The sequence below is a fragment of the Bombina bombina genome, chromosome 9 (genome assembly GCF_027579735.1).
Source record: "Bombina bombina isolate aBomBom1 chromosome 9, aBomBom1.pri, whole genome shotgun sequence".
Taxonomy (NCBI): Eukaryota; Metazoa; Chordata; class Amphibia; order Anura; family Bombinatoridae; genus Bombina; species Bombina bombina.
In genome coordinates this window covers 183,926,032-183,952,488 of record NC_069507.1, presented here as the reverse complement: position 1 = coordinate 183,952,488, position 26,457 = coordinate 183,926,032, and the positions used below count along the sequence as shown (strand labels likewise).

Sequence of the window (26,457 nt, the reverse complement as noted above, 5' to 3'; positions counted from 1 at the left end):
TGTTATTACTGTCACTTCAGCGGCGTCCTTTTGGTTCGAAGAACTAGAAAGGTCACTCCAGAAAGAGACTTCCTATGAAGAAGTCATGGACAGAATTCACGCATTAAAGTTAGCTAATTCCTTTATATTGGATGCCGCCTTTCAAATAACGAAATTGGCGGCGAAAAACTCAGGTTTTGCTATAGTAGCGCGGAGGGCGCTTTCGCTAAAATCCTGGTCGGCAGATGTGTCGTCCAAGACTAAGTTACTGAATATTCCTTTCAAGGGTAAGACCCTTTTTGGGCCGGAATTGAAGGAAATTATTTCAGACATCACTGGGGGTAAGGGCCATGCCCTCCCACAGGATAGGCCTTTTAAGGCTAAGAACAAGTCTAATTTTCGTTCCTTTTGCAATTTCAGGAACGGACCGGCTAATAACTCCACTGCCGCTAGACAAGAAGGTAACGCGGCCCAGCCCAAACCCGCTTGGAAGCCCATGCAAGGCTGGAACAAGGGTAAACAAACCAAGAAACCTGCTGCTGCTACCAAGACAGCATGAAGGGGTAGCCCCCGATCCGGGACCGGATCTGGTAGGGGGCAGACTATCTCTCTTCGCTCAGGCTTGGGCAAGAGATGTTCTTTATCCCTGGGCACTAGAGATAGTTTCCAAGGGATACCTGTTAGAATTCAAGGGACTTCCTCCAAAGGGAAGGTTCCACCTGTCTCGCTTATCTTCAGACCAGATAAAGAAACAGGCATTCTTACATTGTGTAAGAGACCTATCAAAGATGGGAGTGATAAACCCAGTCCCCTCCGGGGAACAAGAACCTGTTTGTTTTTCCCAAAAAAGAGGGAACTTTCAGGCCAATTCTGGATTTAAAGATATTAAACAAGTTCCTCAGAGTTCCATCCTTCAAGATGGAAACCATTCGGACAATCTTACCAACAATCTAGCAGGGTCAATTTTTTACTACCGTGGATCTGAAGGATGCGTATCTGCATATCCCAATCCACAAATCTCATCATCAGTTCCTGAGGTTCGCCTTTCTGGACAAACATTACCAGTTTGTGGCTCTTCCATTCGATTTAGCCACCGCTCCCAGAATTTTCACAAAGGTGCTAGGGTCCCTTCTAGCGGTCCTAAGACCGAGGGGCATCGCTGTAGCACCTTATCTAGATGACATCCTAATCCAAGCGTCGTCTCTTTCCAAAGCGAGGGCTCATACAGACATTGTGTTGGCTTTTCTCAGATCTCACGGGTGGAAAGTGAACATAGAAAAAAGTTCACTGTCACCGTCCACAAGGGTTCCTTTTCTGGGAACAATAATAGATGCTGTGGAAATGAAGATCTTTCTCACAGACGTCAGAAAGACAAAGCTTCTAAAAGCTTGTCGAGTTCTTCACTCTATTCCTCAACCCTCCATAGCTCAATGCATGGAAGTAATAGCACTAATGGTCGCAGCAATGGATGTGGTTCCTTTTGCTCGAATTCATCTAAGACCATTACAGCTGTGCATGCTCAATCAGTGGAATGGGGACTATACAGACTTGTCTCCCCAAATTAAAGTAGACCAGGTAACCAGGGACTCACTGCTCTGGTGGTTGACCCAGGATCACCTGTCTCAGGGAATGAGTTTACGCAGACCGGAGTGGGTCATCGTCACGACCGACGCCAGCCTCTTGGGGTGGGGCGCGGTCTGGGACTCTCTGAAAGCTCAGGGCCTATGGTCGCGGGAAGAGTCGCTTCTCCCGATAAACATTTTGGAACTAAGAGCTATATTCAATGGGCTCCTGGCTTGGCCTCAGCTAGCGGAAGCCAGGTTCATAAGATTTCAGTCGGACAACATAACGACTGTTGCGTACATCAATCATCAGGGGGTAACAAAGAGTTCCCTAGCGATGAAGGAAGTAACCAAGATAATCCAATGGGCAGAGAATCACTCCTGCCATCTATCTGCTATTCACATCCCAGGAGTAGACAACTGGGAGGCGGACTATTTGAGTCGTCAGACTTTCCATCCGGGGGAGTGGGAACTCCATCCGAAGGTCTTTGCTCAGTTAACCCAATTATGGGGCATTCCAGACATGGATCTAATGGCGTCCCGTCAGAACTTCAAGATTCCTTGCTACGGGTCCAGATGAAGGGATCCCAAGGCGACTCTAGTGGATGCATTAGTGGCGCCTTGGTCGTTCAACCTAGCATATGTGTTTCCACCGTTTCCTCTCCTCCGCAGGCTCATAGCCAGGATCAAACAGGAGAAGGCCTCTGTGATTCTGATAGCTCCTGCGTGGCCATGCAGGACTTGGTATGCAGACCTGGTGAATATGTCATCGGCTCCACCATGGAAGCTACCTTTCAGACCGGACCTTCTAGTACAAGGTCCATTCGAACATCCCAATCTAGTTTCTCTGCAGCTGACTGCTTGGAAATTGAACGCTTGATTTTATCCAAGCGTGGGTTTTCAAATTCTGTGATTGATACTCTGGTCCAAGCCAGAAAACCTGTGACTAGAAGGATTTACCATAAAATATGGAAAAAATATATCTGTTGGTGTGAATCCAAAGGATTCTCCTGGAGTAAGATTAAAATTCCAAAGATTCTCTCCTTTCTCCAAGAAGGTTTGGATAAAGGATTGTCAGCTAGTTCTCTAAAAGGACAGATTTCTGCATTATCCGTCTTGTTGCACAAACGACTGGCAGCTTTGCCAGATGTACAAGCTTTTGTTCAGGCTTTGGTTAGAATCAAGCCTGTTTACAGACCCATGACTCCTCCTTGGAGTCTAAATTTAGTTCTTTCAGTTCTTCAAGGGGTTCCGTTTGAACCTTTACATTCCATAGATATTAAGTTACTATCTTGGAAAGTTCTGTTTTTGGTTGCTATTTCTTCTGCTAGAAGAGTTTCTGAATTATCTGCTTTGCAGTGTGATCCACCCTATCTGGTGTTCCATTCAGATAAGGTTGTTTTGCGTACTAAGCCTGGTTTTCTTCCAAAAGTTGTTTCCAACGAGAACATCAACCAGGAAATAGTTGTTCCTTCTTTGTGTCCGAATCCAGTTTCAAAGAAGGAACATTTATTACACAATTTAGATGTTGTTCGTGCTTTAAAGTTCTATTTAGAAGCAACAAAAGATTTTAGACAAACCTCATCCTTGTTTGTCGTTTACTCTGGTAAGAGGAGAGGTCAAAAAGCTACTGCTACCTCTCTCTCTTTCTGTCTGAAAAGCATTATCCGATTGGCTTATGAGACTGCCGGACGGCAGCCTCCTGACCGTATCACAGCTCACTCTACTAGGGCTGTGGCTTCCACATGGGCCTATAAGAACGAGGCTTCTGTTGACCAGATATGTAAGGCAGCGACTTGGTCTTCTCTGCACACTTTTGCCAAATTCTACAAATTTTATATTTTTTCTTCGGAGGCTGTTTTTGGGAGAAAGGTTTTGCAAGCCGTGGTGCCTTCTTTTTAGGTAACCTGATTTGCTCCCTCCCTTCATCCGTGTCCTAAAGCTTTGGTATTGGTTCCCACAAGTAATGGATGACTCCGTGGACCGGACACACCAATGTTGGAGAAAACAGAATTTATGCTTACCTGAAAAATTACTTTCTCCAACGGTGTGTCCGGTCCACGGCCCGCCCTGTTTTTTTTTTAATCAGGTTGAAAAATTTTTTCTTTATACACTACAGTCACCACGGCACCCTATAGTTTCTCCTTTTTCTCCTAACCGTCGGTCAAATGACTGGGGGGCGGAGCCAGAGGGGGAGCTATATGGACAGCTCTTGCTGTGTGCTCTCCTTGCCTTTCCCTGTGGGGGAGAACATTTCCCACAAGTAATGGATGACGCCGTGGACCGGACACACCGTTGGAGAAAGTAATTTATTAGGTAAGCATAAATTCTGTTTTTGGGAGAAAGGTTCTTCAAGCAGTGGTGCCTTCAGTTTAGGCCCGCCTGTCTTGTTCTCCCTTCCTATTCACTCTGTCATCTAGCTTGGGTATTGGTATCCACTAGTAATTAGAATGTTTCATGGACTCTCCATGCCATAGGAAAGAAAACACAATTTATGCTTACCTGATAAATTTATTTATTTCCAGGCATGGTAGAGTCCACGACCCACCCTTATTCAAATTAAGATGGCAGTTTTTTTGTCTAATCCGCATGCACCTCTATACCCTTGTGTTATCTTCTTTTTCCGTTGACCTTCGGCCGAATGACTGGGGTTTATGGGTAAGAGAAGTGATACTTAACAGCTCTGCTGGGGTGCTCTTTGCCTCCTTCTGCTGGCCAGGAGTGAATATCCCACTAGTAATTAGAATGTTTTGTGGACTCTCCATGCTCGGAAATAAATATATTTATCAGGTAAGCATAAATTTTGGTTTTTACTTTCAATTTGTAATATAAGCACAACCCGACAAGTGCAAAAAGCCTCCGTCTAGCGAAGTTAATATGCAAACGCTAATTTGCTCTGCACTCGTGATTTAGCCCAATATTAGGGCTACACAATTAATCGCGGATGCGGTTTTAAACCGTGATTAATCGATGTGGTTTTAAAACCGCGAGATTGTGATTTTTAGCCCCGCCACTTTGACGTTACCTACGACGTACAGAAGGCCCGCCGACTTTGCAGAATTTTTGATGACGCTAAAAAAAGCCAGACCCTTGAGAAGAACAGCCTGTGCGCGTTTTCTTAGAAATCTGACACATAACGTGTAAACACCGGGCCCATCTGTTTCTCACAAGCTTTACCCTCAGGCCGAGCTTGTTACAATATTCTGCTGCGAAACCGCTGAGCACACACAATATTTATTGTTATATTATCAACAGTTACTTCCTTTTTTGATGCAGAAGAATACAATTTTAATAAAACATTGTAAACCAGTAAAAACACAGGAAGTATCCACTGTTTTTGATTTATTTAATTGCGTGTAATTTGAGTAAAATGAGCTTAAAACATGGACGTTTGCAAAAACTAAGTAGCTTAGAGAAATAACAAATCATTGATAATAAATATTGTGTGTGCTCAGCGGTTTTGCAGCAGAATATTGTAACAAGCTCGGCCTGAGGGTAAAGCTCGTGAGAAACAGACGGGCCCGGTGTTTACACGTTATGTGTCAGATTTCTAAGAAAATGCATGCATGCGCACAGGCTGTTCTTGGACCACTCGATAAGTTCTCAAGGGTCTGGCTTTTTTTTATAGTCATAAAATATTCTGCATGCACACTGGCTTTTATTGGAGAATTTGATAAGTTCTCTCCAAGGCTCCGCCTCTTTTCAGATGAACTGATGGTGGTTACAAAGGGAGGCTTATGGGGGTTACAGGGGGTGCTTATTGGGGGGTTAGAGTGGGAGCTGATGGGACTTATGTAGGTTACACAGGGTGCTATTGGGGGTTACAGTGGGAGCTGATGGGGCTTATGTAGGTTACAGAGGGGGCTTACAGGGGGTGCGGGGTTACAGTGGGAGCTGATGGGGCTTATGTAGGTTACAGATGGGGGCTTATGGGGGCTACAGGGGGTGCTGACGTAAAAATTGTGATTTTTTTTTTTTTTTTTTAAAGTCACGATTCCCCCCCCCCCATATCGCCCAGCCCTACGCAATATGTGGTAAAAAAAGTTTATCACAAGATCAAGATAAATTTTAATTAAAGGGACATTGTACACTGGATTTTTCTTTTAATAAATATTTTGAAGATGATCCATTTATATAGCCCATCTGGTAGTGTTTTGCTATTTTTTTTAATAACAAGCCCACAGTGTCAGATGTATACGCTTGTTTACAGACTCCTGCAGACTCCTGTTTATGTTATCTGTTTTTTCATTTACAGAGGGAGGGGGGAATTTCTGCTCCTTTTGTTTTCGCAGCCCCCTTCACTGGGTGTTCCAGTCTAATCTCATCAACAGTGCTAAACTGGGAGCTTCTAAATAAGGTTTTAAAAGGTTTTATACTGTATTTTTAGATCAGTATTTGTGCATATTCTTCTTTATAGTATTGCCTATTACATACAGTTATATGAAAATTGGTGGTGTACACTGTCCCTTTAAACTAAAAAAATGTATTTAAAATTTGAATAATTTTCCCTCTTAAGTTTTACTGCGTTATCTTCATTAGGGGTTGTGCACTGCTATTCTAAGTAATATTTTTCCAGGAAATGTAGGGGGGATTCTAACAGTAAGTTTATGGCACCAAGGGATCGGTGGCAACAATTTAGGGAACCACTGATCTACAGAATCTAAACAACTAAAATGCTTAAACTCAGCCTTTTAACTACAGTTTCCATCAACTCATTGTCACATTGAAATGTATAATGAACTTCATTTATTTTTTTCTAACTTTTTTTAAAAATAAATTATACTGTAATTTTTAATGAGATTTGATCAATATGTTGATGGGGTTTCTATTTGTCTGATAGGTGGCACCAAAATATTTTTACATTGTCTGAAAGAAGAATCTTTTTTTTTTTTTGTCAATAAATTCAAACTTTATATAACCTTTAAATGACTGTGACCTATTTTATCCCTTCTAATTTACACAATTATTGTATGAACATTATACTAATTAAGAATGATAAAACTTTCTGTTGGGGTGAACAGCTTCCAACAGAAAAGAAATTCTGTACAAAACGGTTACTGCGTCACAGCTCATGGATTCAGAACAAACCTTCTCATCTATATTTATGCTTCAAACCAGGCTTGTCTAACCTAATGCCTAAAGCAGCCCTCCGCATCTCCAAACAGAATACTATAAGTGTTTTTACTGGGGAGGAGCCTTGCAAGACAAATTCTATAACCACAATCATTTTAAATGTAACAATACTGGTTGAAAATACAGTTTTATCATAGAAATAGAAAGAGCTGTATTAAAATATAATACATAACGGCTTCATCATGTTAAGCAGATATCTGTAAATGTAGTCAAAATAGCTGCACATGTCTTGCTACAACATTGGAAGCCTGTTTGTATTATACAAGTTTATATATTTTATATATTGCATTATATCATTTTGAAAATATGCTCAATTCCCTGCAAGAAGAAAGACAAGTCAAGAGTGGCCCTGCATGCAAAAGGTGGACCAAATGTCAATAATTTAGGGGAGGGGGGATGAAAAATATATCAAACTTATTACAGGATACGTAGCTAGTTTCTAAAGGAGGAAAAGGTAGGAAAGTCATCTTTTTCTTTAACAAAATGTATAAGCAATGGTCAATATAAACTGCTGTAAGGAAGGGACTCAGTAATACGGTGGTATACTGCTGGCAGTTACAAATATCTAATTCAGTTTTAACCGTTAAGCTTTTGGTATGTTTATAGATGTGCATAATATATCCGTTTAAAATGGAAGAAACAGGTTGTTTTCTGGACATGATAAAAGCATATGTATTTATGTAACAAAAACTGTTACACATATTCATTGTATGATACATTTGTATTGCTGGACAAGGAAAACCATAAACAAGCATGGAAATCAAATGTATGTTTATATAGAACAAAAATACACGACAACAAACAAAGAAATAAAAAAAATGCATTTTAAATTTTCCCTTCTTAGAAATAGGGACAAAAGGAAATGTTATTACTCAACTTCCTTCGTATTTCCTGTTGCTACAAATTTTATTTTCAGTTGAAATCTAGATTGCAGGTATTTAAAAAAAAAATGTTTAATTGCTTTAAAAAATACAACAAAAATGTAAATACATAATTTTATATATATATATAGAGGTCATTCTCGACATTAGATTTAGACTGCGTGTTTTAATTATAAAAAAATAACTAACTTTAAATTGTTTTCAGTCTGTTGATCCATAATGAAAATAAAGTAAATGCACTTGCTACATCTCTTCCCATGATCTTTTCTATGTATTTAAAAAAAAAAAAAAAAAAATTTTTTGTCCCCTAATTTTTTTTTTAAAGTGTCCCCTAAGCAACACAATAAAAAAAAAAGATCTATGTATAAGCCTCATTACACAGCATATCTGCAAAAGTATGATTAAGAGAGGTGAAAGAGATTTTTTTGTCACAGTCTCTGTGACATCTGGGATGTCCTGACAACCTTGCTGAGAATCTCTGATCAGAACACTTTTGGTTCCACTAAATAATAACCTGAGATTTGTTCTGCATTGACCATGGGGCATACCTTTGCTTGCTACTAGTAATATTATATCTCTAATGCACAACCATACAGAGGAGAGGGTATTCTGTACAAAAAATAACAAGAGTCTTCTCTAAGGAAGATAGGAATAGAATGCTTACTTTTCACATGGCTTTGACGGAGTCAAATTTATTTTTACTTGTCTGACTCCCTTTATGTCGTGTTGAACACCCACACAAAATGTTGAAGTCAGCCATCTAGCAGAATCCCTATGAAAACTGTTTCATTTTTTTTCAAAGTCCAATATTTCACTGCATTACTTTGTTCATCTTAATAGCTCAATAAAGATTTTTTTTTTCATGCAGCACTGAAACATTTTATTGATCAAATATAATAGAGAAATATAAACCTATACTGTTCTACAAATTAGCATTAAGATTTCTAAAATGTATAACATCGGAATGAAGATAAAAATCATAATGGGGATAGTAAAAAATAATAATTCCAGGTCTACCTAATAAATAAATAATTAATTCAATTGCTTCTGTGCACATTTGTCAGGGCATAAGATTCTCTGACACCATGATTTATAATTGTCTTTTGGCTCTCATATGTGTATGTATTTTTGAAGAGCTGCAATAACGCTACCTACATATTTATAACTTGATCAATAGCTAGTTAATTTTTTCATTAGATGATCACAGGATTTGCTGTGGGATAACAATATTTGCAGTTATAACTCTATCGAAATCACTAGACTGGTATGCTTGAAACTCAATAAAATAGGCACATATTTCTTCTGTATCTTATCACGTTTAATTGTACCTGCCTTTGACCTAAAGCCGGAGTACCATATTGAATTGCAATATATATTTTATGTTGTTACATAACATTGATATAAAAGGGAATGTGCTTCCCTATGTATGTATGACTCATACTGCCAATGGGTAACATATGCAAGGCGTATGTTGTGTATTATGCCAGTGTATACCCTTAGGGAGCTTTAGTTTAAGCTCCAACCTTCCAATGAGAAACATGCATTTGACCTATGGACTCTTCCAGTAAGCTTGAGGTCAGATTGTGCATCTTCTCTGATCAAACTGCATCTCTCTTGGTGGGGAGGATGATGCTTAGGCTATTTACCAATGTAATGCATTTTAAAGTGTCAGGTAAGGTATTGTAGTAATGCTGAATGTTGCTTGTTCGAAATGTAATCTCAAATGCTGATTCACACGACTGATTACTATATTACTTCAGCCACTTGTAAATAACTTTTGAGAGGTATTTAACATGCAGTATGTACAGAGAAACCAGTATGATTTAGAGTATGCAACACCTTTCCAATTTACTTCAATTATCAAATTTGTTTTGTTCTTTTGCTGTCTTTTTTTTTTTTTTTTTTTTTTTTAAAGAATAAACCTTGGTTGGTTGAAAGTATCTTAGGCGCATGCTCCTCTCTTTACCACTCTATGGCAGCAGTGTTTGCAATTATGTACAACATTACATTAAACATTGTTGCAAACACTGCTGCAAGATATCTAAAGGCATCTCCTGAGTTCACCTAGGACTACTCTTTAACAAAGGATGCTAAAAGAAATATGCAAAATCAGTAATGGAAGTAAATTGGAAAGTTGTTTACATTTTCATGTATTATCCAATCTATTTAATATAAATGTATGAAATTCTTAAATAAAATCATGTCTGAAGGAGGTTATCAGGATTTACCTGTTGAAACAAATTGGAATATATCTGATTGATTGGCTCATCAGAAAAATGCAAACAATCAGTCTTCTACACCAACATCATCCCCATTTATTGCAAGGTCAAATAGTGAAGGTTCTCTGAGAAATATAAGCTGTGGTCATTTGAAAAGGTTATGATGAACTGCATTTTTGTAACTTGTTTTTATTAAAATAGTTTAACAACTCAGTTATTTGTGAAGTTAGTATTATTTCTATTGACATGTTTTACTCACTAGCTAAATTATTTACATCTGATTGATGCTTTGATGAATTTAGCAATTGTATTAAAAGGACATTAACACTTTATGCTTTTGTTTACAGATTGTGCTTTGTCCCACAGTTCCTAGGGAGGCCAAAAAGCAAAATCTGTAACCAGCAAATGCTACAACATGCCTATATCACCTATTTGATTTGCAGCATTTGTAGGTTACAGAATTAGCTTTTTGGCCTCCTAGGGACTATGGGATATGTTTATTTTACCCAAAAGCAAGAGGTGTTTAATCTTCTTTTAATTTAAAAGGGAACTATTAGCAGATTCGGAGCCCTAGAGTTTTAGACTTGCATGTGAGAGCCTGAAACGTCATAAGACCGATGCTTCTTAACCTCACCGCAAACTACAGTGTGGCGGGTTTCAATCATCCTGATCAGATCTGATCAGGAAGAGCGGTAGCCCCCGACCGACGCTTGCGCAATGTTAAATGCTGGCCTCTGGGAGGCCGGGCAATGTTAAATGCGGGCCTCTTTCTCCGCCCGCCAGTTGATAAATGAAGCCCACAACCTGAATATTTTATTCTTTGGGGCTAGACACAATCTTATTACACTTAAAGTCTGCTAATAATTATACAGTGTTTAACATGTTTGTGTAGGTTATCATTACAAAAATGTATCCTATTTTCACAACATGCTGCATAATGAATGGAAGTATTTTATATAAATTCTGCTAAATAAGAATGTTGATCGCCAAAGTGCTAAAAGACTTGCAGCTAATATTCCTATGTTATTTCATTATACTAACTATTCCTATTGGAAATGTTTGTATTGATGAGATACCCGCATTGGTGACATTTAATGGTAAACTGCGAAAAGAAAAAAAATACAAGCAAGATAATGTAAATAGCTCTTGTAAAACAGAGTAAGTAATGAGAAGATAAGACTGATTTAAGTACCCTCATTTAAATGGTGATTATTTTGGATAGTGTTTGAATTAAATAAGCAAGTATCTGTAATGTCTTTATAACCAGCAGTATTGAAATAAGAGTTCTAAATATATTGTTAGCATAATTGACTATTTATTTGCAATCTACACAAAATGGATAGTATATAAATAGCTTTCTGTTCTGGAATGGCGGGTAGTGGTATGCTCCATTGTTTTTTAAGTCCATTCCTTAAATAACTATATAATTCCAGATTTTAAAAGACTGGTCTGCTTGAGTGAGCCAATCATTGTCATTTGAATGGCTGATTAACTCAAGCAGATTGCGAGCTAACATATTGATCTTTTAAGCATATTAAGAGTCAATGCACTATGTTTTTCTTAGAACCATACACTTTCTTTTTTTTTTTAATACGTTTATTTTTCTCAGCCTTATAAAAGCTGGTGTCTCTCCACCTTTAGACCTGTGGGAGTTGTTCTTATATGCCACTGGCCATTAAAACAACAGTTGTAGACAAGCAAATTTAAATTTTAAGGTAAATAAAAGTCAAAATTAAACTTCAAATGTGGGGTATGCAATTTTAAGAGATATTTTTTTAGGTTACATCTATTATCAAAATGTTTTTGTTTGCTTGGTATCCTTTGTTCAAAAGCATACCTAGATTAGCACAGGAGCAGTAATGCACCAATTGGACCTAGCTTGTGGTTGGTGGCTATGCAAATATCCCTTTTGTCCTTGACTTACGAGATGTGTTCATCTAGCCCCAGTAGTGCATTGCTGGTCTGGAGCTTTGTTTAATCCCTTTGCAGGCAGCTTTTATTTACCTATTACCTATTAAACAAAATATTTTAGACATATTTACATTTTTGTTTGTTTTTTGGGTATAAAAATTTAAAAAATACATTGCAGGCATAGAAAAAGCCCAGAGAAGGGCCACAAAACTAATAAGGGGAATGGAGAATTTAAGCTATGAGGAGAGAGGTTAGCCAAACTGGTCTGTTTTCTCTAAAAAAGCGCTTGAGAGGTGACATTATTACTTTATATAAATATACTCAAGGCCCATATACAGAGATGGCAGGAAACTCTGTTTATTCCAAGAACATTGTTTTTGACAGTCACAATTTAAAGCTGGAGGAAAGGAGATTTAATCTCTAGCAATGTAAATGTTTTTTCACTGTAAGAGCAATTAAATTGTGGAACTTATTGCCTAAGGAGGTAGTAAATGTCAATACCTTAGATACATTTATAAATGGTTTAGATACATTTCTGGCTAGATACAGAATTTGGGTATATGATTGCTGGTGTTAAATGGGTCAACCTTGTAATGTGATTAATTTAAGATCAACTGGAGCTTTTATTGTAGGTAAATTTAAGATTTGTATAGGTTGAACTTTATGGACTTCTGTATTTTTTCAACCTCATCTGCTATGTTACTATGTTAATGTCTCTCGTTGAGAATGTGGGCCACCTGATTTAATGCCTATCCAATAAAGGTCTTTTCTTAGATGACCTTACCTATTTATTGCAGGCGTGAACCTTAATACATATGATCTTTATTTACTAACTGCTAGTGCCTAAATGTACGTTTTCAGTAGCTTGTGATCCTTTTTAACTGGCCTTTGAATGCGTTTCACAACATTGACTTTCTTCTTTAGATATTTAAGTTGATGCCTTGAAAGTTTATGAAGTGCAACATTTGGTTCTGGAGCTATATTAGTTCACTAAGATTTATTGCTCATATAATTACTTGTATGTTCCTAGAATATTATGCCAGTAATGACATTTCCTGCTTAAATGTGCTTTAGAATTACCAACATTTTATGAATCACCTTCTTTGAAGCATGCTTGAATAGAATGATTTAATTGCTTATAATAAAACTTTTGTAAGGATATTTATATTTAGTTTTGTTTTTGGGTGCTTGCAAGTACAGTTGGTCTGGAAATCCGTCAGGTAACTAACAGCCATCACATAAGCTAATAATCAGCAAAACCAAGTATAATATAGTTTGGTAAGCTTACCCTTCCCTGTGAGCTTCCCCTTTCTCCAATTCCTGAATGACACCTAAAAGCACTTTAATTGTTTCCTGGCTAGAACTTATCAAGTTTTCCATGGTTTGGAGCTGTGCTTTTAAGTCTATCACTTCTGTGTGAGGCACAATTTGTTGGCATTCATCACTCAAAGCATCTGTTGTTTGACAAGGCTTGTTTTTTTCCATAGGTAAGACGTTTATTTGAAGGTTCTGTTCATTACATTCCATAGATTGACAGTGTGACTGTGTCGCACAGGATTTTGTATTTACATCTTGACTTTGTATGCCATTAAGATGTGCAATTCTTTTATGGTTGTCCTCTGTCACTGGACATACTGTTCGTTCAATATCATTTTCCAAATTTTCATCAGGGTCTGTCAGATTTGGGTTGAGTGTAGGTGAATGAATTGTGGCTTCCTCTTTCAAAAGCACTTTTACATGTGCTGGCTGATGGATATGCACGTTCCCTAATGGCCCTTTTTCATGTTTTGATATTTCATGCAAATGGCAAATGACCTGTTCTGAAGTAGTGTTTGCTGGATTTTCAAGAAAAGGAGACTCTTTAGTACAGCTGTGCAAATCAGTGCTTTTTCGTAAATCGGAGCAGTTGCTTGAATGATGCTGATGAACGATATCCATGTTTTCGCTAGAATGTATCGTCAATTCAGCTACCACTTGATCATTAACCCTGCTGCATTGAATAGCCTCTCCTGAGTTGCTATGGTCTTTTTTATCCTTCATATCTATTAGAAATCCATTGTTGTGGTTTTTTAATGTATCCACTCCAGCGGCACTTTTTAAAATATTCCCTTTTTTGCGGTCCAGTGGAAAAGTCTGGTAACGTTTTTTCAGGTCAGGTGAAGTTTGAACTCCTGTGCTCTTTGTTACGTTAGGTATAGACCTTCGAGCAGGCACTGTCATGTATTTCCGATAAGCTTTATAAGAAAGAGATTTTGCATCTTTTTTCTCCGTTTGTGGCACCGTAGAAAGCAGTTTATCCCGTTGCTCATTTTGCGCTTCACAAATATCTTTAAATCTCACTTGGAGGGCTTTATTTCTCTTTTTAACTTGCCTGTTGGGATCCAATGCATATTTCATCTCTAAGGCAAGTGAAACAGCTGGTTCAACTTCACTTTCAGAGGATGTCAGCACACATTTGTCCCCTTCTTTGCTAACCATGATTCCTGGGTACAAAAACAAAGTAAATATTAAAAACAAATATATAAAATGTTTGGCATTACCTTTAAACTGATGGTCTTTCTTAGCCTATATAACATAGTGTCTAGAAGCTTAATGTTGTAAATGCTGAGGGATTTGTACTTATTTCATGTATTTTCATGAAATAATATAGATATGCTATTTATAACCTTGGTGCTATAACACCTAGATTTTGATTGACAGTAGTGTCACATGATTGTTCCCTTTTGAGTTCCACTCTACACCTATCACATTTACGATTGTAAATATACATTTTTAGACTTTATATAAAAAAAAAAGAAACAACCAAGAAATAATTTAGGTTAGGTTGCATGCATTTTAAATATATTTAAGACTATTTTTGTACCATTGAGAAATCTATGGAACGTTGGTTCCTACAATTTATCTTGAAGTTTAATTCACAAAAATCTATATTATAACCCCCCCCTTCTGTTTCCTAAGATTGACAGGCTCTTCATTATTCTTGCTTACTCCTGAATTTGAAATACATTTTCAACCCCTGTCCTAATTTCTGGTATTCACTTGCTAGTGTTTATATTTTATAGTAATTTATATTCTGCACTAAAGGCTGAAGGTTACCGAGCCATGCCATTATCTTAAAGGGACAGTCGAGGCCAAAAAAAACTTTCATGATTCAGATAGAGCGTTTAATTTTAAACAATTTTCCAATTTACTTTTATCAACAATTTTACTTTGTTCTCTTGGTATTAGTTGAAAGCTTAACCTAGGAGGTTCATATGCTAATTTCTTAGACATTGAAGGCCACCTCTTTTCAGAATGCATTTTAACAGTTTTTCACCACTAGAGGGTGTTAGTTCATGTATTTCATATAGAAAACACTGTGCTCGTGCACGTGAAGTTATCTGGGAGCAGGCACTGATTGGCTAAACTGCAAGTCTGTCAAAATAACTGAAATAAAGGGGCAGTTTGCAGAGGCTTATATACAGGATAATCACAGAAAAAAAGTATATTAATATAACTGTTGGTTATGCAAAACTGGGGAATGGGTAATAAAGGGATTATCTAGCTTTTAAAACAACAAAAATTCTGGTGTAGACTGTCCCTTTAAGGGAAGAAAAATAATCAAATGTGAATAATTATCAGTGGAAACAAATAGGTTACTTGCATATTAGTTTGAGAAGATTAATATAAAACCATGTTTGTATTGCCCATACATAACAATGTAAGGCGGTGTTTAGTTTTTTGAAAGTATCAGTTTTCCAGGTGTTTACATTGCGTGTTTATTATGAAAGGATGGCGCTTAATAGTACTATGGCACTATACTTTTGCTCATGCAAAGACTTCTTTGGCAAAAAAAAACAGTTGACTTCTTCATTTGTGTTTCATGATCATAAATATCGTAAATCACCATTCTTAAGATTTCCTTCTATTTTCTCATGTGCACAGAATGCTGACAGAGGTTAATGTATTTTACCATTATGTCTGTTAAAAATACCAAATCAATTATTTAATAGGAACAGTGAAATTGATAACTCATACTACATAGAAATATAGTATTTACCCTTGTTCCATTTTCTTATCCAGACAGATGCTATTTTGTGCTAACATCCTATCTTTGAAGTCCTAAATATGAAATTATGTTGTGGTCATGATAGCTGAGCTATTAAATTAAAATATATCTAATTTTGCTCTGCACATCTTTTATCAGACAAACAACTGTTTGCTTTGGTGCTCTTAAGAATTTCAAGAGTAAAAGAGTAAGCTGAGTTGATTGACAGTAGAAAAGAAAATCTCTCTTATCAAGCAGCCAGATTAAAAAGATGGCTGTATACAGTTTACAGGTGACACAAAAAAATGACACACTGTAAAATCAGTGATGAGAAAAGCTATCCAAAAAAGGAATGGTGACCTTTTAAAGCCTTTATGCAGTAAGTAAACTGTTTTACTTTATAAATCTGGAAGAAATACAAACCTTATCATTTGTATGACTACATGTGTTTTTCTAATTCTTGATTTTAAACCATTAGATTTCCATAACCATCAAATTTCATATGCAATGGTACAAGGACATTAACTATTCAGAACGCATATTAATGGTATGGTGGCCACATAGATGTTACAGTGGTACATTTGTTATATGTTTTAAAATAGTTTTAATTTTTAGATTATATTACCCTATTATACTACAAGGTGGTCTGGTCAGTGCAGAAGTTTTTATATGGCCCGAAGCAAATGAGATAAGATAATCATAGCCACTAGGCATGTTCAGTAGGGGTATGTTTGGTGGTAAAAACAGGAGACCTCTGCATCTTTCTCTAAAAAAAAATACTTGTAGCAATGTAGTACTTTATTTATGATATATATAGATATACAGGTGGCCCTCAGTTTAAGCCTGTTCAATTTGCACCGTTTCATAATAACAACCTTTTTTTTCCAGCCATGTGACTGCTATTGAAAAGCATTGGAAAGCAGTGCACTAATTAAAATAGCCAGTAGGTGGAGCTGTCCGCTTGTGTTGCAGCAAAGTAATGCAAGCTTAGCAGACTGAAATGGATCTGTGTACACAGAGCAGATCAGACCTATCGAGCAACGAGATCTAGCAGCCACTTCCCTTTTATCTTCCTGTCCAGCTGCTTGAGGTGAGGGTGCCTCACTGCTTAATCAGTCCAGATTGAAATGCATAGAATAGGTGCAGACCCAATATTATCTAACATGCTAACAATGCAGAAAACTGTTTGCAGAAAAATGCAGGTAAAAAAACGTTTTTGTTCATTAAACTTAGTTTGATGATGATACAATCTGTTGTGTAATTATTTTATTAGGTGATGTTTAGCAAATGTTTTTGTTCATTAAACTTAGTTTGATGATGATATAATCTATATTATTAGGTTTATAATGCTGTTTAGCATTTAAAATCTTCATTTCAAAGCTTTAAAAATAATGTATTAGGGGTTACTTATGACAATTTTGAGAGGGGCCTGGAACCTAACTCCCTCACTTCCCATTGACTTGTAAATACGGTTTTGATTTACAACCATTCATATATATATATATATATATATATATATATATATAAAAAATGTTGTTATTATTATTATATTGATTTATGCCCACTAGTATTTTAGAATGACAAGGGTTCTGAGTTTAGTAAATTATATATTTATTGTACTATATATTTCTAAACTTGTTTAGTTTCAGGTTGTTATATGAATTTAATTTAGTGTGTGAAGATAATAAAAAAGGGAGATTTATGCATAAATCACAATAATAGTCTATGAAATAATAAGTTAAATAAATATTAAAGGGCCATACTTCGTTAAATCATGCCATTCTAAGACTATGTACTCTGTACTACTATTTGCTTAACACCCACAAAAGGATTCAACACACTGTATACAAACCATTTGAGAACCACAGAGCACTGCTGGTCCCGAGTTGAAATCGCTGCTGATTTAATAAACAGTGCTAGTTTCACAACTCGGCGCTGATTGGATTAGCGGCAATTTCTACTCGGGTCGGTAGTTCTACTGTGTGCAAGGTCAATAGTCTTAAAATGTAACGAATTACAGCTGGTAATTTTTTAACTATTATGACCCTTTAAATTTATGATTTCATACTCCTTCCCATACTGAAATGTAGATGATCTAAGCCAATTGCAGTGTTCTCCACAAAATAAATATTTGCCAGCCGGGTGGCATGAAGTAGCTAGGTGAGGGGCAGTTTAATACTTTGCAATCTCATAGTATTTTTTGTTATTTAGAAATGTTACTTTAGCTATCAAAGGCATAAATGAATTGCATGATTTAACATAAGGAATGTCCAGCTCTTGCATACTATTTTAATATGCTGCTCAATATAAGTGCTTTAAGGAAGGATGCTTAGATTTTTTATTTTTAAATCCTACATCAGCACCTTTTTTTTCGTTCTGATGTCAGAGTCAAGGCAGTTTCCGGTTGGTTCATACTTTGTTCTGGTTTACCCGTCATTCAGGCTTGTGCACAGGAAGATACGTACCAATCAGCAGCAATGGTCTACGGTGATCACCATGTGTGTGTGTGCCAGTCTCTGATGCCCTTTTCACTTTTATATCCCTTAACGTCTCAAGGAAATTAATACAATGGGCTCATCTGTAACAAGTAAATTAAATTGCTCATTCTTTCATTTATGTATTTAATTATTTTACTTGTTTTTCCCCTTGCTCCATCTTTTTTTGCAAACTATCATATGGAACTCTTTATTAAAGGGGCATGAAACCCCAAATTGTTTTCTTTCATGATTGATAGAGAGTACAATTATTATTATTTTTTCCAATTTACTTCTATTTTCAAATTTGCTTTGTTCTCTTGTTATTCTTTGTTGAAGAGCTATCTAGATAGGTCGCGTGCACATGTCTGGAGCACTATATAGCAGGAAATAGTGCTGCCATCTAGTGTAATGTATATCATTGTTGCAAAACTGCTGCCATATAGTGCTTCAGACAAGTGCACACTCCTGATCTTACCTTCCTGCTTTTCAGCAAAGGATACCAAGAAAACAAAGTAAAATTGATAATAGAAATGGAGAGTTGTTTAAAATGGTATGTTGTATACAAATTCATGAAAGCCAAATGTTGGGTTTTATGACACCTTAATGCCATAAGTATTTCACTGGTTAGAAATAGCTAAAGGCATTACTAGAATTCTGCATTATTAATATATGTTGAAAGGAACACATACATTATATCATTGTTTTTGTAAGGTTAATAGTATTTTGTTCCCTTGTCTAAAATATTAGTAAAACAAAGGGGCTACAGCTAATGTTTATAATATAAAATGATAGTAACGTTTCCCATTTAAATCAGTAAATATAAAATGGACATTTAAATAAACCATTTGTTTGTACCCAAATACAATGTGATCTGCTCCGAGATTTATTGGAACCCGGCTATCGTTGCAGTTTAAGATTTACAACTTTTCTGATTTAACGTATTTCTTCTTTTTTAAGACCTTGAAATAACATCTTGTCAGTGAAGCAGTCTTTTTGTATAGCATATTGCATCCATTTCTTCACATCTGTACCATAACTATGTCTGCCGTGCTGAAACAGACATTGGGAGTACATATCAGATGTGATTGGGATTCAGAGTGGTTTTTGTAGTAACCAAGCTAGAGACCTTTTTTCCAGCCACAATGACCTTGTTAAGCCTCTGCTTAAAATGATGATAAATCTTCAAGTTTTATGGCTTCTAGTATATTCAAAATCTCCTTCAGCCAAAATGACCTGTCGCAAAATGCAAATCTCAGGATAAGTTATGTTTGCACATAAAATGGTTACACTGCAAACATTGCATGCCATGTACCATGCAGTATCCTGTTGGATCAGTTTTTAGTGTCAAATTGCAACAGCTTTTTAGCTGTCCACGCACCTATAATTTGTAGATTGTGCAATTAAATTTGCTCCTTTCATTTGTTGGTATTTCCCACTGAAATATGCCTACAGCAATAAATAGACAAAATAATTACTATAAAATGCTTATATAAGGTGATGCAGATTTTGAATGAGCTGTTATTTAAAACAAAACACACACAAGTGCTGTGGAATACAATGGCAGAAGAATGTATGTCCATTAATAATATCTACTGTTTGTTTATGCAAATGACATGATTCCACTTGCGTTGCAACATATTCATTTGATGTACAGGCTGTTTTCAGCTTGGTCCTGAATTCAGCAGCTTCAAGATTACTGTGTAACCTCAAAGGATGTGATGAATATTTCAATGATAAAACATCCTCCCAATGCAGATACAAGACTAATAAAACCATCAGGAGTTTTGACCAAAAAAAAATAATAATCTTGCATCAGGACATTATGACTGATGAGTCAGGTGATCTAGGCACAGATAAATACATTTGTTTGGAGTTATGTTAAATAGTATTGCATTTCTAATGACGTGCAGCATATGTCCATTTTTTGTAAATCCCAGCCAAGTATTTAACCTTGCAATGGATAAATAGATAGATAGATAGATAAATAGAGGTAGTATAAAGTAACCAAGAGTTCAGATGAATGTCTTCTTAGTAATAAATATAAAGGTACCAAGATCTTAATTCAGAAATACATCAATTGGAATAACACAGCATTGGCAGATTATACCCACATTTGCTATAAAGTAAAATTATATAAAATAATTACAGTACAGATATATATTGTTTTCCTCACAACCATGAACTTCATTCCAGACCCTTTTTAATACAGGTCCAATTTCCCTTTATAACATTTTTTTTTTTTTTTTTAAAGATGGCAAAAAGAACTTTAACTAAATCAATATTCTCTTAATATGATGTAGGTGCTACTGTGCCTGTAGGGGTTTACTCCATTAATAAACCACCACTCTGAATAAGTAATTTTCTTCTAAATATTCTGTTTGATACATGCATGTTACAATTTATACCAATCCAAGCTCGTGAAATTTTCTAGTTTACCTGAAAGGTTGTAGGAATACTTAAATATATAAGACAGATATGCTGACGTTGTTCACAGCATTAACAAGTAGCGCTGTTTGAATTAACATGGAGGTCCCAAGAGTACGAAAAATCATATATTATTTTTTAATCTGATATGAATATTAGATACTTATATAGACATAACATTAATATCACTGCTGACTACACATGCTAAAATATAAACCATTTTTATTTAAAATTATATATATATATATATATATATATATATATATATATATATATAAAGCATTGATTTGATTATGTTAACAGCAAATGTTACATTAAATTACAAATATCCTTTAAAAGTTAGCATTGCAGTTTTATTTCACAGACAAATCCTGCTGCATGATATGATCTTGTAATATTCAGAGCTCATATAATGTATTTTTGGAAATTAATGTATGTAGTCCATAATACTGATTACAATAACTGTCTCACTTCTTTGCAACATTTTAATTCATCTGCATTGCATATATGTACATTATATCTGCCCTTTGTACAGTATCTGTTACTAGATCTGCATTTTTAACATATACATCTAATTATTAAATGAACACTGGCATGCAGGGATTTTTATTTCAGATAGCACATATCAAAGGATATATGCAATCAAATCATCATACTGTAACTACAGTTACAAAATTCTTACCTTATGTATCCTTAAAAATAAGTAAATGACTGCAAAGTTCCCTTTTGATGCATTTCCCCCTGATCAGTTCTGCAAGCCTACTGGTGAATGATCCACTGTGGTTAAGCATCTGCTGCAGGATATTGCTAGCAATCTCCTTTGCTTCCTGAGAGTAGATAGCTGTTATAATAAAGCAGTTGACTTAGGTTATTAAAACTTGTTTGTTTTAGGTCTTCTTAAAAAGGGGGAAAAATACCTGGGGTATGGTTAGAGCACAAATACAAAAGATGCTTCCACCACGAAGCCACCACTCAAACTGCATGCAAACCATAGAGATTTTACTATAGGATTTCTAAGGGAAGGAGTGCCACCTTGTGTTTTATAAAATAACTACATGTTGGTATATTGTCCAATGTATTAGCTATCTTCCCTACAAAGGTAACATTTTTTTTAATCATGTTACTGCTGCAATAGTTTCCCTAGAAAGAAACTATAAAAAGTACATTAAATAAGTAAAATATTTTAAATTTTCTGTGAATTATAAGCTATTTCCATTTTTTTTAAAGTTATAGTAAATTTGCTATGTATTCAAAGAAGTTCCTGAATCTCTGAATTTGTGCAAAATTCTGGTTATTGATTTACATCTAGAAGTTTTTATTACCCCCTCCAGCTGCCCTTTATAAAACTGATTTTTCTTCTCAGAGAGATCAGAGCACAATTTTCTTTCTTTTTTTTTTTTATTGCAAGCCGTATGGCTAGATTATTGATTGGCTGAGACTTGGATAGAAAAAAAAGCAGTTTTGTAATGCCAATTTGCACATCTACAATACAATTTTATGAATGAAACTGCTATTAAAAAAAAAACATGAAAATTCAGGAACTTATTTCACTACATGGCACATTTGCAAATAGTTCTTAGTTCGTTAGAATTTAGTAAATATTGATTTCATATATTTTAAATTTTTTTACAGTTTTGTTAAATGTAATCTTTCCGAATATTAAAGGGATGTTATGTTGGAAAAAAATTAAATACTCTCATTTATTAGTTATTTTTTTTCATTATCATCACATTCTAACTATGATGTTGATAACTGTGTATCATTTAATATTTATTGGTACGTTAATGGCTGAGCCCTTTTTCATATGTCAGCATTTCTTTTCATATTTGGTAAAACAAAATGTCCCTTTCAGTGTGGAATCTATTGGCAATCTACAAATAACTGGCAATGATAACAATAGTAATTGCTAGAACCCTAAAAATGGCATTTTGTTTGCCTTAAACCTGAGCATTTTTTTTTAGATTGCAAAATTGGGAGACTTGCGACAAAGATAACAATTTTCTATATACTTCTCATTAGCAAAAATGCTTCTAGTAAATGTTATCACTGTTTTTAGAATTTTAGTATTAAAACATTACACCTTCTCAGAGAGTCAGCAGTGACTTGCATGACACAAATTAAGTCTTGACGGACACAATTCACACAACTGCCAGCTATTTGAGCTTAAAGGGACAGTCAAGTCCAAAATAAACTTTCATGATTCAAATAGGGCATGTAATTTTAAACCACTTTCCAATTTACTTTTATCACAAATATAGGTGTATTGGTTATGCAAAACTGGGGAATGGGTAATAAAGGGATTATCTATCTTTTTAAACAACAAAAATTCTGGTGTTGACTGTCCCTTTAAATACGGATACACAGGCCCTCACAGCATATGTGCGTATGCAAAAGAAAACCAATAATTACATTTATTAGAAAAACTAATAAAATACTGCAAAAAATGCTTCAATTTATAATTGAAATGCATCCATGTAATATTAATTTTGACATTTGCATCCTTTTAAGAGGCAAAACTTTTTGAACTTCAGAGGTATTTATTATCTGCATTTTAGCATTGTGATCAGTGGAAAAAACACACAATACCAGCTGGTAGTTCAAAAACAGCTCCTGAGCAGAATGTGGCTTGTAATTGGTGGCTCAACAGCAGTCTCTCCCAGGAACAGCAATACTATAGTGAATCAGAGCATTTTATATTTACACTAGAATATGTCCCTTTAAAATACTGCGTGTTCAATACAATAAAAACATTGACTTTGCTTCACACTTTGGGCTTGATTTATCAAGCTAGGTTGGACAGGGGTTGTGCGAACCTGCAGTTTTAGCGAGGCAAAGCTTTTTGATAAATTGAGCCCTTTATATGTGTGCGAATCTGCAGTCAAAAGAGGAGAGAAGGGATTGCTAAATTGAGCCTTATAGAAGGAAACTAGGCCAAAGTTGGTTTTCAGGGTTAGTAATTTAATTGTAATTAGAATTAACATCTTCATTTAAAGGGACATAAACCCCAAACATTTTTTTTCATGATTCAGATAGAGAATACAATTTTAAACAACTTCCCAATTTACTTCTATTATTTAATTTGCTTCATTCTCTTGTTATTCTTTGCTAAAAGGTTTATCTATGAAAGCTCCGGAGCAGCAGAGAATCTAGGTTCTAGCTGCTGATTGGTCGCTGCATATATATACACCGATTGTCATTGGCTCACCCATGTGTTTAGTTAGAAACCAGTAGTGCATTGCTGCTCCTTCAACAAATGATACCAAGAGAATAAAGCAAATTAAATAATAGAAGTAAATTAGAAAGTTGTTTAAAATTGTATTCTCTATCTGAATCATGAAATAAATTTTTGGGGTTTCATGTCCTTTTAAATGTGGGAAGCTGTTAACAAAATATGTTCAAACTGGCACTTTAGCTCTTGTATTAGGAACATATGGCAGATAGAATCTTAGATATTGTCAATCATCATGAAAGACTGAACAACTTCCGTTTCAGTGGAATATAGCAATACACTGACTTGTTTCTCTAGTCTATATTACCCCATCTTTAAAACTTTTAAGAAAAATGCAGGAGGTCCAAGTAGCAACAAAGATGGTCCTTATAATTGTGGGCGTAGGAAGATTTAGGTATCTCTGCAAAGGAAATATGAAAAATACACCAAGTAAAGCAAAGATTGTTGTGGTACCCAAATCCAAGGATACTTGCGTCAAGGCAGTTCTCTCACTACTTTAGTTGCTTAAAATGAGGGTCTTGAACTTCCAGCTCCTGTGGTCCACAGGATTCAGATAGAGAATACAATTTTAAACAACTTTCTAATTTACTTCTATTATTTAATTTGCTTTATTCTCTTGGTATCATTTGTTGAAGGAGCAGCAATGCATTACTGGTTTCTAACTAAACACATGGGTGAGCCAATGAAAATCAGTATACATATGCAGCGACCAATCAGCAGCTAGAACCTATCTTGTTGGGTGTCCAGATCGATATAACATGACATCTATTGTTCATACATTTGCATAGCCTCTTTTAATCCTGTATTACATGGAGTTTGAATTCTAGAAAGAGTAAAATGGGAATGAGAGTCAAACGTCTAACCCAGTGGTTCTCAACCAAAGTGACCTCAAGGCCCGGTAAATTTTAGCTGGACATGTCCAGGGCCCGGTAGTTTTATATATATATATATATATATATATATATATATATATATATATATATATATATATTATAGTAGGCAGCAGGGATTTGCCCCATCAGTAACTAAGCAGTTTAGTGGGGGCCCTGGAATGTGGGGGTCCTGCCGAGGGTCTGTCGCTGTGAGGGCCATGGAGTGTGTGGTCTGGTCCTGGAGGTTGGGGGCCCTTTCTTTGGCCCTTAATGTTGGGGGTCCTGGCTCTGGAGGTTGATGGGCCTGTTGTGGTTAAGGCAGGGAGGCTACCATGTTCATTTGCATAAATTTGATTACATTTGGGTCAGTGTGAGACAGTTTTCCTGGGGCATTGATTGGTCTCAGTCTGCCCCTTGTGTGCAGTGGGGTAAGAGTGTGCAGTGGGGGCATGACAGGTCAGGGCCCACCAGCAGGGCTATCACGGCCCGGTACTGGGCCACGGCCCCGCTGTTGAGAAACCAGGGTCTAACCTGTTTAGTATTAAAAAGTTTAAATAATAATAAAAGGGACATTGCACACTAGATTTTAATAATTAAAGGGACATTGCACACTAGATTTTAATAATCAAAGGGACATTGTACACTAGATTTTCCTTTCCATAAATGTTTTGTCGGTTATCTATTTATATAGCCCATCAGGGAGTGTTTTTGTAAAAATGTATAGTTTTGCTTATTTTTTAATAACATTGTGCTAATTTTCAGACTCCTAACCAAGCCCCAAAGTGTCAGATGTATACGTGTGTTTACAGACTCCTGCTGGCTCCTGTTTATGCTATCAGTCTTTTTATTTGCAGGGAAGGGGGAGTGTTTGCTCTTCTTGTTTCCCAGACCCTTTCACTGGGTGTCCCAGCCTAACCGCATTAACAGTGCTAAACATAGACAGGCCCATTTATCAAGCTCCGTACGGAGCTTGAAGGGCCGTGTTTCTGGCGAGTCTTCAGACTCGCCAGAAACACAACTTATGAAGCAGCGGTCTAAAGACCGCTGCTCCATAACCCTGTCCGCCTGCTCTGAACAGGCGGACAGGAATCGCCGGACATCAACCCGATCGAATACGATCGGGTTGATTGACAGCTCCCTGCTGGCGGCCGATTGGCCGCGAGTCAGCAGGGGGCGGCGTTGCACCAGCAGCTCTTGTGAGCTGCTGGTGCAATGTTAAATGCGGAGAGCGTATTGCTCTCCGCATTTAGCGAGGTCTTGCAGACCTGATCCGCAGTGTCGGATCAGGTCCGCAAGCCCTTTGATAAATGGGCCTGAGAGCATCTAAGTCATTTTTTACAAAGTTTCATACTGGATTTTTAGATGAGCATCTTTGAATATGTTTCTTTATAGTAGTGTCTAGTACATGCATTATATGGAAATTGGTGTACACTGTCCCTTTAAATGATTATTGCTACTTTTATTGAATAACACAGCTTTGATTTCTACTTCCATTGATAGGCTAGAGAATAAAATATGCAGAGTGAATAAACAATATTTGACAGAATCAGTGATCTATAATCTGCTGTATTTATAGGGACACTCAAGTCAAAATTAAACTTTAAGGATTCAGATAGAGCACACAATTTTAAACAACTTTGCAATTTACTTCTATTAACAAAATCTCCACAGTCTTTTTATATTAACACTTTTTGAGGCCCCAGCTCCTACTGAGCATGTGCAAGAATTCACAGAATAAATGTA

At 36.2% G+C, this 26,457-nt stretch overlaps 2 protein-coding genes across 2 annotated transcripts in view; one reads left to right on the top strand and one right to left on the bottom strand.

Moving 5' to 3' along the window:
• Window positions 1-14,163, bottom strand: part of INSYN2A (inhibitory synaptic factor 2A) — a 75,560-nt gene extending 61,397 nt beyond the window's left edge. The window contains exon 1 of the mRNA XM_053692514.1: window positions 12,974-14,163. Coding sequence (XP_053548489.1) covers window positions 12,974-14,163 — 1,190 coding nt within the window. The remainder of the gene's footprint in view (window positions 1-12,973) is intronic.
• The window catches only part of DOCK1 (dedicator of cytokinesis 1), an 827,740-nt gene that overhangs the window by 473,176 nt on the left and 328,107 nt on the right, over window positions 1-26,457 (top strand). The window lies entirely within an intron of this gene.